Source organism: Myxocyprinus asiaticus, chromosome 33 (genome assembly GCF_019703515.2).
Source record: "Myxocyprinus asiaticus isolate MX2 ecotype Aquarium Trade chromosome 33, UBuf_Myxa_2, whole genome shotgun sequence".
Taxonomy (NCBI): domain Eukaryota; kingdom Metazoa; phylum Chordata; class Actinopteri; order Cypriniformes; family Catostomidae; genus Myxocyprinus; species Myxocyprinus asiaticus.
In genome coordinates, this window is record NC_059376.1 from 30,151,620 (window position 1) to 30,167,885 (window position 16,266).

General features: G+C 38.6%; 1 protein-coding gene across 3 annotated transcripts in view; it reads left to right on the forward strand.

The window, feature by feature from the left end:
• The first annotated feature begins 3,836 nt into the window (after positions 1–3,836).
• Positions 3,837–16,266, forward strand: part of LOC127424228 (unconventional myosin-If-like) — a 39,635-nt gene continuing 27,205 nt past the window's right edge. For 2 of the 3 annotated variants that reach the window (XM_051669216.1, XM_051669219.1), the window contains exons 1-7: positions 3,837–3,992; positions 11,582–11,713; positions 12,589–12,678; positions 12,792–12,886; positions 14,831–14,918; positions 15,146–15,235; positions 15,379–15,510. In XM_051669216.1, coding sequence (XP_051525176.1) covers positions 3,990–3,992; positions 11,582–11,713; positions 12,589–12,678; positions 12,792–12,886; positions 14,831–14,918; positions 15,146–15,235; positions 15,379–15,510 — 630 coding nt within the window. In that variant the 5' untranslated portion in view covers positions 3,837–3,989. Of the gene's footprint in view, positions 3,993–11,581; positions 11,714–12,588; positions 12,679–12,791; positions 12,887–14,217; positions 14,274–14,830; positions 14,919–15,145; positions 15,236–15,378; positions 15,511–16,266 lie in introns of those variants that run through there. The other variant, XM_051669220.1, reaches the window with a different exon arrangement.

Genomic DNA, 16,266 nt, shown 5'->3' on the forward strand with positions numbered 1-16,266 from the left:
TCTACTCAATAACATGCTGTACTGTCATGTGCCTGTGATGTAGTTTATGTCTTCTGAAATATATGTAGACCAATTGAAATGAATTTGAATTAATGAATAAAACAGATGCATTGTGTACAACTACCATACAGTGAATTTTCTTTTTTCTGATTAACAATTTTTTATTGATTCATATATTGAACACAGAAAAACAAAACATATATACACAGAATCAACAATTAACCCCCACTATTACCCCTCCCTGGCCCCTGACAACATCCCAGTGGTCATACATGATTATAGACACACACACACACACACACACACACACACAAAAAAATAAATAAAAATAATAATCACACATCCAGAAACGCCAGATATCTGCCCCATTTCCCCACAAACAAGTTCAATTTCCCCAGTTTTCTAAATGACCCTTCTTCAAAGGCCGCAACCCTCCCCATCTCCGAGCACCATTCCTGAGATGAGGGCGCTCCAGCCGAACTCCATCCCCTTAAAACTATCTGTCTGGTAATCATGACACTGGTTAGGACACAGCTCTTTATGTGTCTATTCTCTACACCGATGTACAGAGTCAGGGGCAAAATTAAACCCGAGTGCCCAATACATCACACACAAAACTCTGAACCTTCAATCAAAACTCCTGGATCTTAACACACCCCCAAAACACATGGGTTATGTCTCCATCCTCTGATTGGCATCACTAGCAAGTGGGTGTCTTTAAGACCAAGCCTATACAATCTAGAGGGGGTCCAATAGAATCGATGTAAAATCTTGAATTGCATAAGGCGCACCCTTGCGTCTCTAGAGGCAGACTTGACGTTTTTTAAAATCCTTGCCCACTCTCCCTCCTCCAATACCAAGTTTAAATCTTAATCCCATAATCTCTTGAGAGAAATTGAAGCTCCGGCTCCCAGACTCTGAATTAGCAGGGAGTAATACACTGATGCCTCATGACCTTTTCCAAAAGCAGTAATCACCCTTCCCAGAGTGTCTGCCGCTTTAGGGGGGTGTATACTACTCCCAGAAATAGTACAGAGCAAGTGGCGCGGCTGTAAATACCTAAAGAACTGAGATCTGGGAATCCCAAAATGTTGAACCAAATTTTCAAAGGATCTCAACACTCTGCTCTCATATAGGTCACAGAGTGTAGTAACCCCCCTCACAATCCACTCTGACCAGCAGAAAGGGGACTTATTAATACATCATTTTGGGTTCAGCCGTAAGCTTGAGGCAGCATTTAAATAAATGTCCGAATTAAACACTCTGGACACTTTTGTCCATACCGAGTGTAAATGCGAGGTAACGGGGTGTAATTTAACTTCTCCGGTTAGTTTGATAGAAAGGCTTTGCAATGGCGAAATAGGGGCAAGAACTTCTTGTTCAATGCAAAACCAGGGAGGGGCTCTCTCAGGTGGAAGTGACCAATGAGCCAAATGTCTGAGACAGAGCGCATAATAATAAAACAAAATCTTGGGTAGGGCTAGCCCACCTTTGTCAATCGGCCTATGCAGCTTACTGAAATGTAATCTGGGATGTTTCCCATTCCAAATGAAGGACTTTGCTATGCAATTACATTGCTTGAAATAGAGAGGTGGACATCTATAGGGAGAGACTGTAGCAGGTAGTTGAATTTTGGAATACAATTCATTTTAATAACATTAACCTTCCCAATCATTGATAAATGTAATGAAGCCCACCTGCCCACATCACTCAAAAACCTTTTTATTAAAGGGTCAAAATTAACTCTAACTAAATCATACAAATTTGCTGGAAATAAAATACCCAATTACTTAATGCCCTGTTTGGGCCACTGAAAGGCGCCTGGCTGAAAAGCCGTTATCGGGCAGTATGCTGTCAGAGCCAAAGCTTCAGTTTTCGACCAATTAACTCTGTATCCCGAGAACTTAGAAAAGGAATTAATAATACTGTTGAGGCAAGACATAGATCTAGAAGGATCGGAGATGAATAATAAAATATCATCTGTGTAAAGCAGAAGCTTATGTGCCACACCTCCCGCCATCACCGCTGGAAAATCATCCTCCTTTCTCATCGCAACTGCTAATGATTCCAGGGCAAGACAGAACAATAATGGGAAAAGAGGGCAGCCCTGCCAGATGCTCCTATAGAGTAAAATAATCTGAAATTAATCCATTTGTTTGTACCTCCGCTACCTGGTGTCTATAAAGTAACTTAATCCATCCAATAAATGTACTCCCAAACCCGTACATTTCCAAAATCTTTAAAAGATACTCCCATTCTACCATATCAAACACCTTTTTGGCGTCAAGTGAGATGGCAGCGACCGGAGTCTGATCATTTACCACTGATCACATGATTTTGATGAAACGCCTAATGTTATCAGAAGAGCTGCAGTCCCGTATAAACCCCACCTGATCTATATGTATAAGAGATGTCATAACTTTACTTAATCGATTAGCCAACATTTTTGACAATATTTTAACGTTTAGCTGGTTCAGGGAAATTGGATGGTAACTCTTACACTCGCTTGGATCTTTGTCCTTTTTAAGAATCAGAATGATCCAGGCTTGAGTCATGATTGGTGAAAGCTTTCCATTCTTTAATGATTCTGTATAAACTTCTAGCAAAAGTGGAGTCAATTCTGTAGCATAAGATCTAAAAAACTCAGCGGCAAAGCGATCTGGCCCCAGAGCCTTGCCTGTAGAAACACTATATCAAATTTCTTACGTTTAAGAAAAGAAATAACCTTCCTTCTTTTTATGGGGTGCCCCAACCCATTCACATTCCACGTGGAGAGAGACAATCCACTCATACTAACATTTAACATTTTGACATATTAGAAAAAATAGATTGTGTGTCAAAAACAAAATTATAAAGACCACATTCCAACATTAGTGCAAAAGTCAAACCCCGAACTTCCCCCAGAACCAAACAAACAGAAAAAAATTAAAAAGTGCGCATTAACCCCACGCACGACAGTGCCAACCAGCGTCCATCCTTCTAAACTCAAAGAGTCCATGTACGACTATGAGAGCCCCCGCGTCAACTTTGCTGTCGGATTGCACAAGTCCGGTGTTTCTATACAAATTTTGTGAGACAGAATTACATAATTACACCTCCTGCTTAGTGATATTTAAGAGGGTCAGTATCAGACCCCATCCACACTAATACATTTTAATTTGAAAACGCATGGATGTTCGCTGTTGACGCTTTTCATCCACACTGGAACAGCGTTTTCCTCCACAGACAACGTTCTTCATTAATGCATACTTTGACAAAAAGCATTTTTAAAATGAAAATGGATTAGTGTTGATGTTGCATCTGAAAACTGCTAATAGCCAGGGCAAGGAAGCCCTACTAGCCAGCATGCACTAAGAGCTCTGGAGCCCTTCGGTCCAAAATCCAACCCTGTACAGCTGACAGACAGCTAATGTTGCTTAAACACCCCTTTTTGAAAAAGTTCAAGCATTAGTGAGGGTGTGTTCTGTTTTGGTGCTCACTATATCAACTTTTGTTTCACTTGTATTTTGTTGTCATCCATTTAACAGGTGGGGCTGCATCCTGTGTCTTGCACCTCTGTTCAGTTTAACGGCTGAACCTCAGACAGATTATTGGTCTTCCTAATTCTATAATTAGAATGAAAATCATGATAATTTAAGAGATTTGATGAAAAGATTAGATGGTGATAAATCCAGTGTTTTGAGCACTTTTGTGGGGATATGTGCATGTGTACAGCCTGTTGCTGTCAGTTTAAAGAGAGAGAGAGAGAGAGAGAGAGCTTGCAACTTCTCTTCTTGTCTCACCTATAAAGTTGTGGGAGTTTGAGGAAGTGATCTATGCTCTCTGCTTGTCACAGTTTGCTTCCCTTCACTACAATTTCTGCTCTTGTGCTATAGAGTTTGCTGGTCATGGCAGGGTGCTGAGAAACCCTTGGATTTTCAGGCTTACTGTACTGATAGGGCCAAAGGACGAACCACTAAGGAGAGAGGAACTCATTCAGCACTGGAATAATGGTAAAGAAACCACTTCAGCTCCTCACTTTTGCTCCTAGTTTAAATTGATCTCTTTGTCATACCATATCTGAGAGATTTTTTCAGTGACTGACTATTAAATTAAGATTTCTTTCTTTTCTTTTTGCTCTAGTAAGATCCTTTCTAGATTTAAGTCACCTCACAGAGCCATCTTGAATTAAATTTCTGAGAGATTCCCGGGCATACATGAATAGCTGTTAGCAGAAATACATTTTCCAAAGCATACTCAGTAGACCACTGTGGTTGCTAAATGTGGATGTCAAAATCAATGTCTTTTAGAAATGTTCCTCCCTTCCAAAGGCAAAATGTTTAGGCAATTCATATACCGTTGGATGTGTGACAAAAAGCTAAAAAGGAAGCTATCGGTAAAAAAAAAAATAAACAAAAAAAACAGCAGCCACACAGAATTGGTAATGATCTTAAGCAACTCCTTAAATGGAAACCATTGAACCTCATTCATTAGTTCATTAATCAATTTCACTTGCGCATCGGTGACTTTCACATGTAAATAGGCTAAGTCAATTTGTGAATAATTAAGGATGGCTGCTGTCAAACTCCTCAGCTGTCCAAATGTTCCCATTGCTTTGGCGCTACTAGAGGTATATTGAGGTCAGAGCAAGGCAGTTAGGTAACTGAAAGATGTTTAGAACTAAGCTGGTGCTCTGAAGGATGTGAGTGTTTGACTTTGGAGGATTTTTCACAACAGCGCCCAGAGGTGGAGGGGGAAGTGTGTCACAGGGGACTTGCGGTTCCTGTCTTGGCACTTCCCCACCACTTTTCAGCTTTCTGGAGCCCATATCTTTCTCAATATGTTGTAAAAGAACAGCTTCAGCAGGTCCAATGTTGACAGCCCTGCTGAAAAGACCAGATTAGAACAGCATGTCTTTCCGTTAACCAGCTGATTAGTGGACGGTTAAATGTGGTGCTAGGGAGGGTTTCAGAGAGACATATCTTGTAGTGCACTACAGAGAAACCGGTTTACCTGCCAACAGCTTAGGCAAATAAAACTAAAAAATCCAGGTTCAATGCAAATTAAGCTCAATCGACAACATTTACGGCATAATGTTGATTACCACAAAAATAAATTTGGACTCGTCCCTCCTTTTCTTTAAAAAAATCAACAATCTGGGATACTGGGGGGCGTCACGTGATGCCATGCCAGGTTCGGACGAGTGAACGGCGAGCTCTGTGCACTTTGCTAGTTTTAACACTTTTAATGTCATAACCTGGTGAGATTCGATACACTCTGTTCCATAACTGTTCTAGGAGGACAATATGTCAAAGAATTCAAAATCCTCGGGATCTGGAGACATTAAAAGACACTTACGTGCTAAAGCTGATACCCCCGCGGAGGCCTCGAGCCTGGGAGCCGATTTGGTCAGAGAGTTTCGGGAAATTCGGCGAGAAATGTTGAACATGCCGGCATGCTGACGAAGGTCGTTGCTGACTTGGAGGATCTTGCTGTAATATGTTGATCGATCACTGCCATGGAGACGAAATTCACTGAGGTGGTTACAAGAGTGGGGGATGTCGAGAAACAGATCGATAATCTGGAGTCATCGGAGAGGGAATTATCTGCTAATCCGCTAGCGACCAAGGTGGATTTGGAGAACCGTAGCCGGCGGAATAACGTTTGTTTCATCGGAATTCCTGAGGGCGAAGAAGGACAGGATATGGTGAAATTCCTAGATGGGCTCCTTCCGAATCTGCTCGACATAGCAGGCCATAAACTGGAAATCGAATGAGCTCACAGGGTTCTGGCTCAGCAATCCACTGAGGGAGACAGGCCCTGATCAATTCTGGCCAAATTTCTGAGACCATCCGACAAAGATCTCGTGTTACGCGAGGCGAGGAATAAAGGAAGGCTTTCTTGGAAGAACCACAGCATTTTCTTGTTCCCAGACTTTGTGAATTCGACAAGAGAGAAACGTGATCGAGTCAAGGAATGCAAGAATCTCTTACATCAATGGAAGGTCACTTTTGCACTGGTGTTCCTGGCCAAATTTAGAATAGATGCTAAGGATGGCCGTAAAACTTTTACATGTCCCCAGCAAGTGCTGTCCTTCATAAATTCAATGGAGTGAGTAAGTTATTTTGTGGTACTCATTTTGCAGCTAAGTGGACTGACTCACTGAACATTCACTTAACTGTCCAAAGAAACTGAGTGCCTTTTTTGTTTCTTTTTGTGCTGGTTCCGCCTAGCGGCTTGAATTTGTTTTGTGAAGTAACACTCCTTCGGGAAAGTGTTGTGGATGAATCTACATATTCTTGTGCTAACAGTATGCCTCCTATTGGGTGGAGTTTGTGGAGTATTTCTTGCAAGTCATTGGAGTGATTAGGTCATTTGTTGCACTCATGTAGCAGCCGAATGGGCCAGCTCACTGAACATTCGTTTGACTGTCCGAGGAAACTGAGCACCCTTTTTTTTGTGCTGGTTCTGCCAAGCGGCTGGAGTTTGTTTTGTGGAGGAACACACCTTCAGGACAGTTACGTGGATGAATCTACATGTTCTTTGTGTTTATCCTGCCTATTGGCTGGAGTTTGTTTTATAGATTATCTTCTGTTGTGTAATTCTGTCTCATAAAATTTGTATAGAACACCGGACTTGAGCAATCCGACGGCAAAGTTGTCGCAGGGCCTCTCGTAGGCGTACATGGACTGTTTGAGATTAGAGGGATGAATGCCAGTTGGCGCTGTCATGCGCTGGGTTAATGTGTACGTTTTTCTTTTTTCTGTTTGTTTGGTTCAGGGGGAAGTTTGGGGTTTGATTGTTGCACTAATGTTGAAATGTGGTCTTTATAATTTTATTTTTGACACACAATCTATTTTTTCTAACATGTCAAAATGTCAAATGTTAATATGAGTGGATTGTCTCTCTCCACGTGGACTGTGAATGGGTTGAGGCATAAAAAGAAGGAAGGTTATTTCTCTTCTTAAACATAAGATATATGATATAGTGTTTCTTCAAGAAATGCATCCTTCCCCGCAATGAGCTGAAAAATTTGGGAAGATATGGGGTGGACATGTTTTCTTTAGTGCTGGCTCAAGTAAGAGCAGGGGTGTCATTACACTGATAAGTAAGCATCTACAGTTCAAATGTCTCAAACAGATTAAAGATAAATTAGGAAGAGTCATTATTGTTTTAGTAGAAATTCAGGGGCAAAGTCTTATTTTGGCTAATATATGTGTAAGCCCCCTAGAGTAACATTGATGCTTTACAGGATGTGTAAAATTCTTGGTCTTACAGATATTTGGAGACTTTTGGACCCATCTGGTAGGGACTATAATTTTTTTCATCAGTCCATAAGATTTATTCTAGAATAGATTTATATATATATATATATATATATATATATATATATATATATATATATATATATATATATATATATTTATATATATATATAAAGCAACTATATAAGCAAATTTGTGTGACTTAGTTAGAGTGAATTTTGACCCCTTAATAAAAAGGTTTTCGAGCAATGCGGGCAGGTGGGCTTCATTACATTTATCTATGATTGGGAAGGTTAATGTTATTAAAATGAATTGTATTCTAAAATTCAACTACCTGCTACAATCTCTCCCTGTAGATGTCTCCCTCTCTTATTTCAAGCAATTTGATAGCATAGCGAAGTCCTTCATTTGGAATGGTAAATGTCCCAGATTACATTTCAATAAATTACATAGGCCAATTGACAAAGGTGGGTTAGGCCTACCCAAGATTCTGATTTATTATTATGCATTCGGTCTCAGACATTTGGCTCATTGGTCACTTCCACCTGAGAGAGACCCTCCCTGGTTTTGTATTGAACAAGAAGCTCTTGCCCCTATTTCGCCATTGCAAAGCCTTTCTATTAAACTAACCGGAGAAGTTATGTTACACCCCATTATCTCGCATTTGCACTCGGTATGGACAAAAGTGTCCAGAGTGTTTCATTCGGACATTTGTTTAAATGTTGCCTCGAGTTTATGGCTGAACCACAAATTATGTATTAATAAATCCCCTTTCTGCTGGACAGAGTGGATTGTGAGGGAGGTTAATACACTCGGTGACCTATATGAGAGTGGAATGTTGAGATCCTTTGAAAATTTGGTTCAACATTTTGGGATTCCCAGATCTCAGTTCTTTAGGTATTTACAGCTGTGCCACCTGCTCTGTACTATTTTTGGGAGTAGCATACACCCCCCTAAAGTGGCAGATACTCTGGGAGTGGTGATTACTGCTTTTGGAAAAGGTCATGAGGCATCAGTGTATTACTCCCTGTTAATTCAGAGTCTGGGAGACAGAGCTTCAATTTCTTTCAAGAGATTATGGGATTAAGATTTAAACTTGGTATTGGAGGAGGGAGTGTGGGTTAGGATTCTAAGATATGTCAAGTCTACATCTAGAGATGCAAGGGTGCACCTGATGCAATTTAAGATTTTACATCGATTCTATTGGACCCCCTCTAGATTGTATAGGCTTGGTCTTAAAGACACACCCACCGCTGGCAATGCCAGTCAGAAGATGGGGACACAACCCATGTTTTTTGATGGTGTGTTCAGATCCAAGAATTTTGGTTGAGGGTTCAGAGCTTTATGTGTGATGTATTGGACACTCAGTTTTCATTAAGCCTCAGACTCTGTGGTCATTAATATAGGGGATAGACATATAAAAAGTTGGGTCCATATGTTATTTTATGTTTATTTATTTTGTGAATGGAATCAATAAAAATTGTTAATAAAAAAATAAAAAAATAAATAAATAAATAAAATAAATCTGGGATACTGTGAGGCGCTTACAGTGGAAGTGAATGGGGCCAATCCGTAAACATTAAAATACTCACAGTTTAAGAAGTAGAGCTACAAGTCATAAACAATATGCTTATAATTTTAATTTTAGTGTAATAAAACCACTTACAACCCTTTTCTGTGTAAAGATATAACCAGTTTTACTGTACAACTTTATTGCCATGACTATGTAATGCTGTAAACCCTGTAATCCCACAAAAATTATGATTTAAAATGTACTGCTCAAATAATACATTTTAACAGAAGCATGTGCTTTCATAAAATTATAAGCTTCACATTTCTGTCTTTAAACCCTGTAAAATTTGACCCATTCACTTCCATTTTATGTGCCTCACTTACTTTTTGCAAATTACTTATTGTGGTAATCAACATTAATTAACTTGTATTGAAATATTCTTTTAAATTTTAGATAAAGAGTGAGTACTCTAGCTGATTGGCTAATAGATTATATGTTCATAGGACCAGCACAATATCAGGTGTTGGGAGGTTTCATAATGCATAAAAAGGCCAAAACTGTAAAATAGTGAGATTGCAAGCTTCTGGGTGTTCTGTGGTAAGCTTCATGCACTCTGTCATTAAATCAGACATTTACCTCAAGTCAGGTGCATATCTGGACAGCTTAGTGCTCGAATGCCATAATTTCCTTTTTTCTTACTTTATAAGAATGCATAAGCTATATCTTTTATTTCTGAATGACTCACGATGCTTTGATGCAACTTTTGCATTAGCCAATTATTGAATGCGAGGGAATTTTAAATAAGGACTGCACAATTTCCACTTCCAAAGAGGAACATTAGTGTCATCATTCCAAAATTGGTCACCATTAAAATTTCATTTCAGTACACAGAACTAAAATTGCTACATGCCGTGAAGCTAAAGCGGATTACTTTGTCTGAGTGTGGGATTGTGTGCAGAGAGCTTTGCAGTTGTTGCAAAGATCAAGTTTTTCAAATGGTTCACACATTTGAAGTCACACTTCATTTACCCAAGATATTTATAGATGTTATAGCTCAGCTCAGCTTATTCAGACATGCCAGTGTCCATCAAACAACACCTAATTTGTTAATGGTAATATTATGGGTCCATACCTCTTTTGTAGAACAGATACAGTAGATACATTCCATGTTGGGCTCCATGTAAAATGTTGAAGTTGCAGTAAAAACATACAGCAGGAATTCAGACCACAAACCCAGCAAATGGTTCACAGCTTCCTAATGGTGCAACACATCAAATCAAAGAAGCCTTAAGGAGTTTATTTAGGGTAACGTCTGGTTTACCTCAAATTTCAAGTGTGGAAAATCTATATCAATATGACTCCAGCAGGGCTTAGATATTTCAGCAATGAGCCTGGAGGCCCTGTCAGGTGCATTAGCTTTATACGCTTTTTGTGTGTGTGTGTGTGTATGTGTGTGTGTGTGTGTGTGTGTGTGTGCGCGCGCACGCATGTGCATGTGTGTGTGTGTGTGTGTGTGTGTGTGTGTGTGTGTGTGTGTGTGTGTGTGTGTGTGTAAAAAAAGTTTTCTCAGACAGTCAAACGAATGTTCAGTGAGCCGGCCCATTCGGCTGCTACATGAGTGCAACAAATGACCTAATCACTCCAATGACTTGCAAGAAATACTCCACAAAACAAACTCCAACCAATAGGAGGCATAAGCACAAAGAACGTTCAGAACTATGTAACTAGTGTAAAACTATATTGAATTGTGCTTGACATGCCAATTTATTACATTATAAGTTAATAAAAGTAGACAAATGAATGCAGACAGCAGTGTTCAGATTATGCTGAGTGTTTGTTATGTTTGATGATTGTGCTTAGAAAGTCATGATCTAAGTAATACATCAAAATGTGACACACCTGGTCTATGGTTTCTGTACATCTTGCCTGCTGCTTGGTAACTATCCATGGTTTCCTGCCCTAATACCCTCAGGCAAAAACTATGTCAAGTAGAACTTAAAAATTAAAAAACATTTCATGTAATGTGGACAACATTTGCATCAGAACTATTATTAATTTTGCTAAAAGCTTTGTGGAAATTACATCACGTTTTTGTGAACGTTATGTCCCCTGTTAATTAAGTGATTTTAAATTCACATGGACAAACACACATCTCAGTTCAGCTTTTAGCTCATCTCCTCTATCTGCTGTTACCATTGGTTTAATCTGGTGGTAAATACTTTAGCAACAGCGAAGGTTGAAAGAGGAACTGGATGCTGTAATTCTTTTTTTTTTTTTTTTAAACCTGACCTTAAACTCTCTGATGTCTTTTGATTGCTTTTTAAGATACTGAGATAGCAGAGCTCTCACAAGACTGACACCATTAAAGCTGAAGTGTGTAATTTTTCGATGTTAATATACTTTAGCATCCAGCTAAATATGCATAGGCAACTATGAGCGTGCCATTCGCAGAGTAAACTTTCTGTAGTGCTTTCAAAACAATAGTCTGTTTGTTTGAAAATCCCAACCAGTCTGATACCGCAAAATTGGTGGGAGTCTGGGGTGGGATTATCTGTTTGTCCAACCAATGGAAGATGGGGCAGTGTTCGGGAAACCTGTTTGAAACAATCTTCATTTTTTCAACTACACTGGTGATGCTAGTGGCTCAGAAATTACACACTTTAGCTTGAAGTCACCAAATATGTTCTCATCTAAACTCTCTTCTGTTCTCCCATCCTCTCTCTCTATCTATCTACAGTATCTCTATCAAAGATTCAAGTAGCTTTATTGGCATGATAAAAATAAATCTGTTCATTGCCAGTCTATCTCTATCATCTTCCTTCAGGGCAGTAAGTACCACTGGCAGAGCCAAAATGTCAAGCAGAGTGGTGTTGATGACATGGTGCTTCTCTCCAAGATCACTGAAGAGGCAATTGTGGAAAATCTCAAAAAAAGATACATGGATGACTACATTTTTGTATCCTTTTAAACCCCTTCAATGTCCTAGAGATCATACCACTCAAATGAGTGGATCAACACACTACACTAATATGATTAGTTAGCGTATTTTATTGTTTTGTTTTATTTTCAGTTTTATTGTGTGTTTTTGTTTTGTTTTGCTCTTTTTGTTTCATTTAGTTTTTTGTTTCATTTCATTTCATTTCGTTTTTTGTTTTGTTTTGTTTTTTATGCTTAGAAGGTGGATCAGACGATTACTCTTCCTCTTGTTCACGAGTGACTCAACATGTAGCACACACTCACTTCCTTATTTCACATACTGCTTAGCAGCGACTGTATTTGTTGTATTTTGAGTTACATAAAAACTTTCTATAGCCCAAAATGACATTTAAAAAACGGCAATTGATCATCAATGTCATTTAATAGGGGTGTAAAGATGCATCAATCTGACAATGAAAATGTAATATCACTTTATATATTCTACATTAATTTCTTAACTTTGTGAATGTAAAGCCTATTGTATTGTTTTTCTAAATATTTCACAAATATTTCTATACTAATATTTCAATATTTTAATTCCTTACTGTGTAAGGTGTCCCTCCAGTTACATTTGACTTCAGCATATTTTTGAAAAGAATTATGAATTGTACAAAAATAATTGCATTAGACCAGGTTTCAGATTTTGTATTTTGAAACCCTTGTATTACCAAATTTCAGATTTAGTAAAGAATCGTAATCTAAATGAATCATTGTAAGAGCTCTCGCAATACTTACACCCCTAACATTTAACAGTGTGAATCTCTTTGAACTAAAATGAATCAATAGTAAATTGCAGTATGTATTATGAATTCAACTGAAATGGATAGTTCATATGTTCTTAACTGTGTTCCAAAGACTTATATTGGGCCTGTCTTGATATCTGTGAATCCATTTAAACAGATGCCTTACTTCACTGACCAGGAAATTGAGCTCTATCAGGGAGCTGTACGTCAAATGCTTACTGTCAATAAATCAAAATTCAGCAAATTCATCATGCATCTAACATGACTGTACTGTATGTCAGACTCACATATGTCCATCTTTCTCTCTTTCTTTAGGCCCAGTATGAGAATCCACCACACATTTATGCTCTGACAGATAACATGTACAGAAACATGATGATTGACAGTGAAAATCAGTGTGTCATTATCAGGTTTGTTCAGTCAGTTGTGCTATAGACCTTTTTCATGGAATGTGATGATGCAATTCCTTCTTATTTAGCAGCGTGAATCTGGCAAACTTTTTAATATTAGCAATTTTTTTAATATTTAGTGTAAATTTATAACATTATACTTTGTGTTATATTATCCTGGAATTAGTTTTAAAAATGAATTACCACAGCTGCAAGGGGGTTTCTTATACAGCTGCTAAGAGAGTGACTGAAAATGTGCATCTTCTCCCATTTTACTGTCTTAATCCACCACTCTCTATATTTTTCCTCTTCTGGAAAGTCATTGAAAAGTAATAGTGGATTTTTTTGTTTGCTGTTGGAGCAAATGGGTAAATGAAAATAATATTTGCTGTGGTCTCCCATTCACCGCTGTCGAAGTTTACCCTGCAATCTTTTACTTCCGCGTTCCAAAACCTGGATGGTGAAAAAGGTCTATTGTGATACTTGCCACCACTTTTCAGCAACTTCCATATGCATCAACAGGATTTTATGTTCTTCCTGTAAACTGTCACCATCAAACCCACTCTCACTTTCACAGGCAAGCCACTCCTCTCAAAACAACCCAGGCACTTCTTTCATTATAAAACCGCTGGAAAGAGAATATCAGGGAAGTCACATGACTTGCGTCAGGTTTAATCTTCAGAAAAGTCCTTTTGCTTTTATGTTGTCCCATTTTCAAATAAAACTCTAACTCTGAAAAAACTTCAGTTTGAAAGAGTAAATGCAAGGCTTCAGTCTGCATCATTTAATTTGCACTTTCAGGATTATTAGATTGTTGGGCAACAGCAACACACTGAATTTTATGCCATTTCAGCCTCTCTGCAGACATTTTACAATATCATTAAAGGGATTGTTCACCCACAGATGAAAATTCTGTCATCATTTACTCACCCTCATGCTGGTCCAAACCTCTGTGACTTTCTTTCCATGGAACACAAAAGGAGATGTTTGGGAGAATGTTAGCCTCAGTCACCATTCACTTCCACAACACTGCTTTTCCATTCACTGAAAGTGATTGATGGCTAAGGCTAACATTCTCCTTAACATCTCCTTTTGTGTTCCAAAGAGGGAAATAAGCCACGTGGGTTTGGAGCAACCTGAGGGTGAGTAAATGATGACAGAATTGTCATTTTTGGAAGAACTATCACTTTAATTAGTCACTGTCTTCTGTCCCTTTTTCACTGTTGGCAGCTCCTTACCCCTTCACACCCACAACAGGCTTCATAGTAATAGCAGTGGTCACCATTCTTTGTATAGCTTCCTTCCTGATTTGCAGATGGTGCTGACTGATGGCTAAAGAAGATCTTCATAATGTTATATTTCTCACAATGGCTGTGTCAGAAACCCAAGGCAGCTGCCTCACTGCCCGGTCAGTCAATGACTTAACAGACAGCGTTTTTATGTGAAGGTACCTCCTAAGTGTGTCATTTTTGCACCACTGGTGTCACCAAATGGAATTGCAAAAAAACACGACTGTTTCACAAACCATCCCACATTTGCCATTAGTCATACAAACAGATGGACACCTGCTATTAAGATGCATATCACATGTGGTCAGGTGAGACACAGGTGTCGCCCCAAAACCAAGCCAGTTGTTAAGCAGCTTTGCAGCATTTTTCAGGTTTCAGACACAGCAAATGACATGAGAATGGCCATGTAGGCATCAGACATTTTTATTCTTTTCAGTTTGGTTTATCAGGGCTGTCATTTCTGTGAAGCAGCATTTAAAAAAGAATGAGGGTTTTAAAGCCATTACCACAACTTCCTGTGATAGTGATGCTACCTTTTAAACCCATGTTCGTGTATATACTGTATGTGTAAGAATATGGCATGTGTGAGAATATGAGTTCAAAGATTAAGTTGTTGAATCAAGGACATTTGGACATGTGCAATGTTTTATTCCCCTCTATGTGTGTGTGTTTCCAGTGGAGAAAGTGGTGCAGGAAAGACAGTAGCTGCCAAGTACATTATGGGCTACATCTCTAAAGTATCAGGAGGAGGATCCAAAGTACAGGTAACAACTGCACTGTAAAAATTTCTATCCATCCATCCATCCAACATCTACATTATCCATCCATCCATCCATCCATCCGTCTATCTATCTATCTATCTATATTTTTAGTGTGTTTAGATGACCTCAAATATTTTTTTGTGTCTCAGCATCTTAGATATTGGATAGACTCTGCAGTGAAGGTTTTTAATAAGGAGATCTTGTTGTTGTGTTGTTGTTTTGTTTGACAGCATGTGAAGGACATTATCCTGCAATCAAACCCTCTGCTTGAAGCATTTGGGAATGCAAAGACGGTCCGCAACAACAATTCAAGTCGCTTTGTACGTTTCTCTCTCTACATATATTCAACTCAGTCTATTGCACATAATATTATATTTGAACCCTCTTTATGGAGTAACATTATGAATCTATAATATGCAAACCAGTGTTCTTTTACTGTGAGTAATGCTGGTTTGATTGACAGGGTAAATACTTTGAGATCCAGTTCAGCCGAGGTGGAGAGCCAGACGGAGGGAAGATCTCCAACTTCCTACTGGAAAAATCACGAGTCGTGAGCCAGAATGAAAATGAAAGGAACTTTCACATCTTCTACCAGGTAGGAAGGGGGAAATGAGCCAGAAATAAAGCGTGCTCTTTGTGAAATGCTTGTTTCCTTTTTTCGTTTTATTCTGTGTGACTCCACTCCTTTCTAATTATAGGATACAATTTTTGTTTTGTGTTATTTTATAAGGTGTTGTTTGAAATATTCAAAATGATCTCTTTCTTTACTGAGCCACTCACTCAAATATATATTTTCCAAAACAAGTTTGCTGAAATCAAGTTTTGTTTTTCAGAGCTGCATCAGAAAAAACAAAAACAAAATAGTGTATAAAATAAGATGACAGTCATTTCAGCCTGATGTCATGAAATTTACGTGAACATGATGACGGGTTCGTCTCAATCAGCTCCCTACTTCAGTAGTCAGGGCACTGATCAGGGAAAAAAATCCCACAATGCACCGTAAATACCAGGGAGCATCGATGTCCCCTTACTGTCATGTCTTCTGAAGTCTCAAGTCGTTAGATGACGAGCACAAAAGTAAAACTATGAAGTCCAAATCTTATTTTCTCTTTAAAAGAGATATTGTTTGTAATGTCTTTCATTCATAATTATTAAGTGAAACAATTTGAAATAGTTGTTTTAGTGCCTTAGGTGTTCATTTCTCCTGGAAACTGCAGAGAATTGTACCTGGAGACACGTACAAAAAGTTTCGCAAAAATGTACACTGGTGGACAAACGTTTGGAATAATGTACAGATTTTGCTGTTTCGGAAAGAAAATTAGTACTTTAACAAAAGTGGCATTCAACTGAT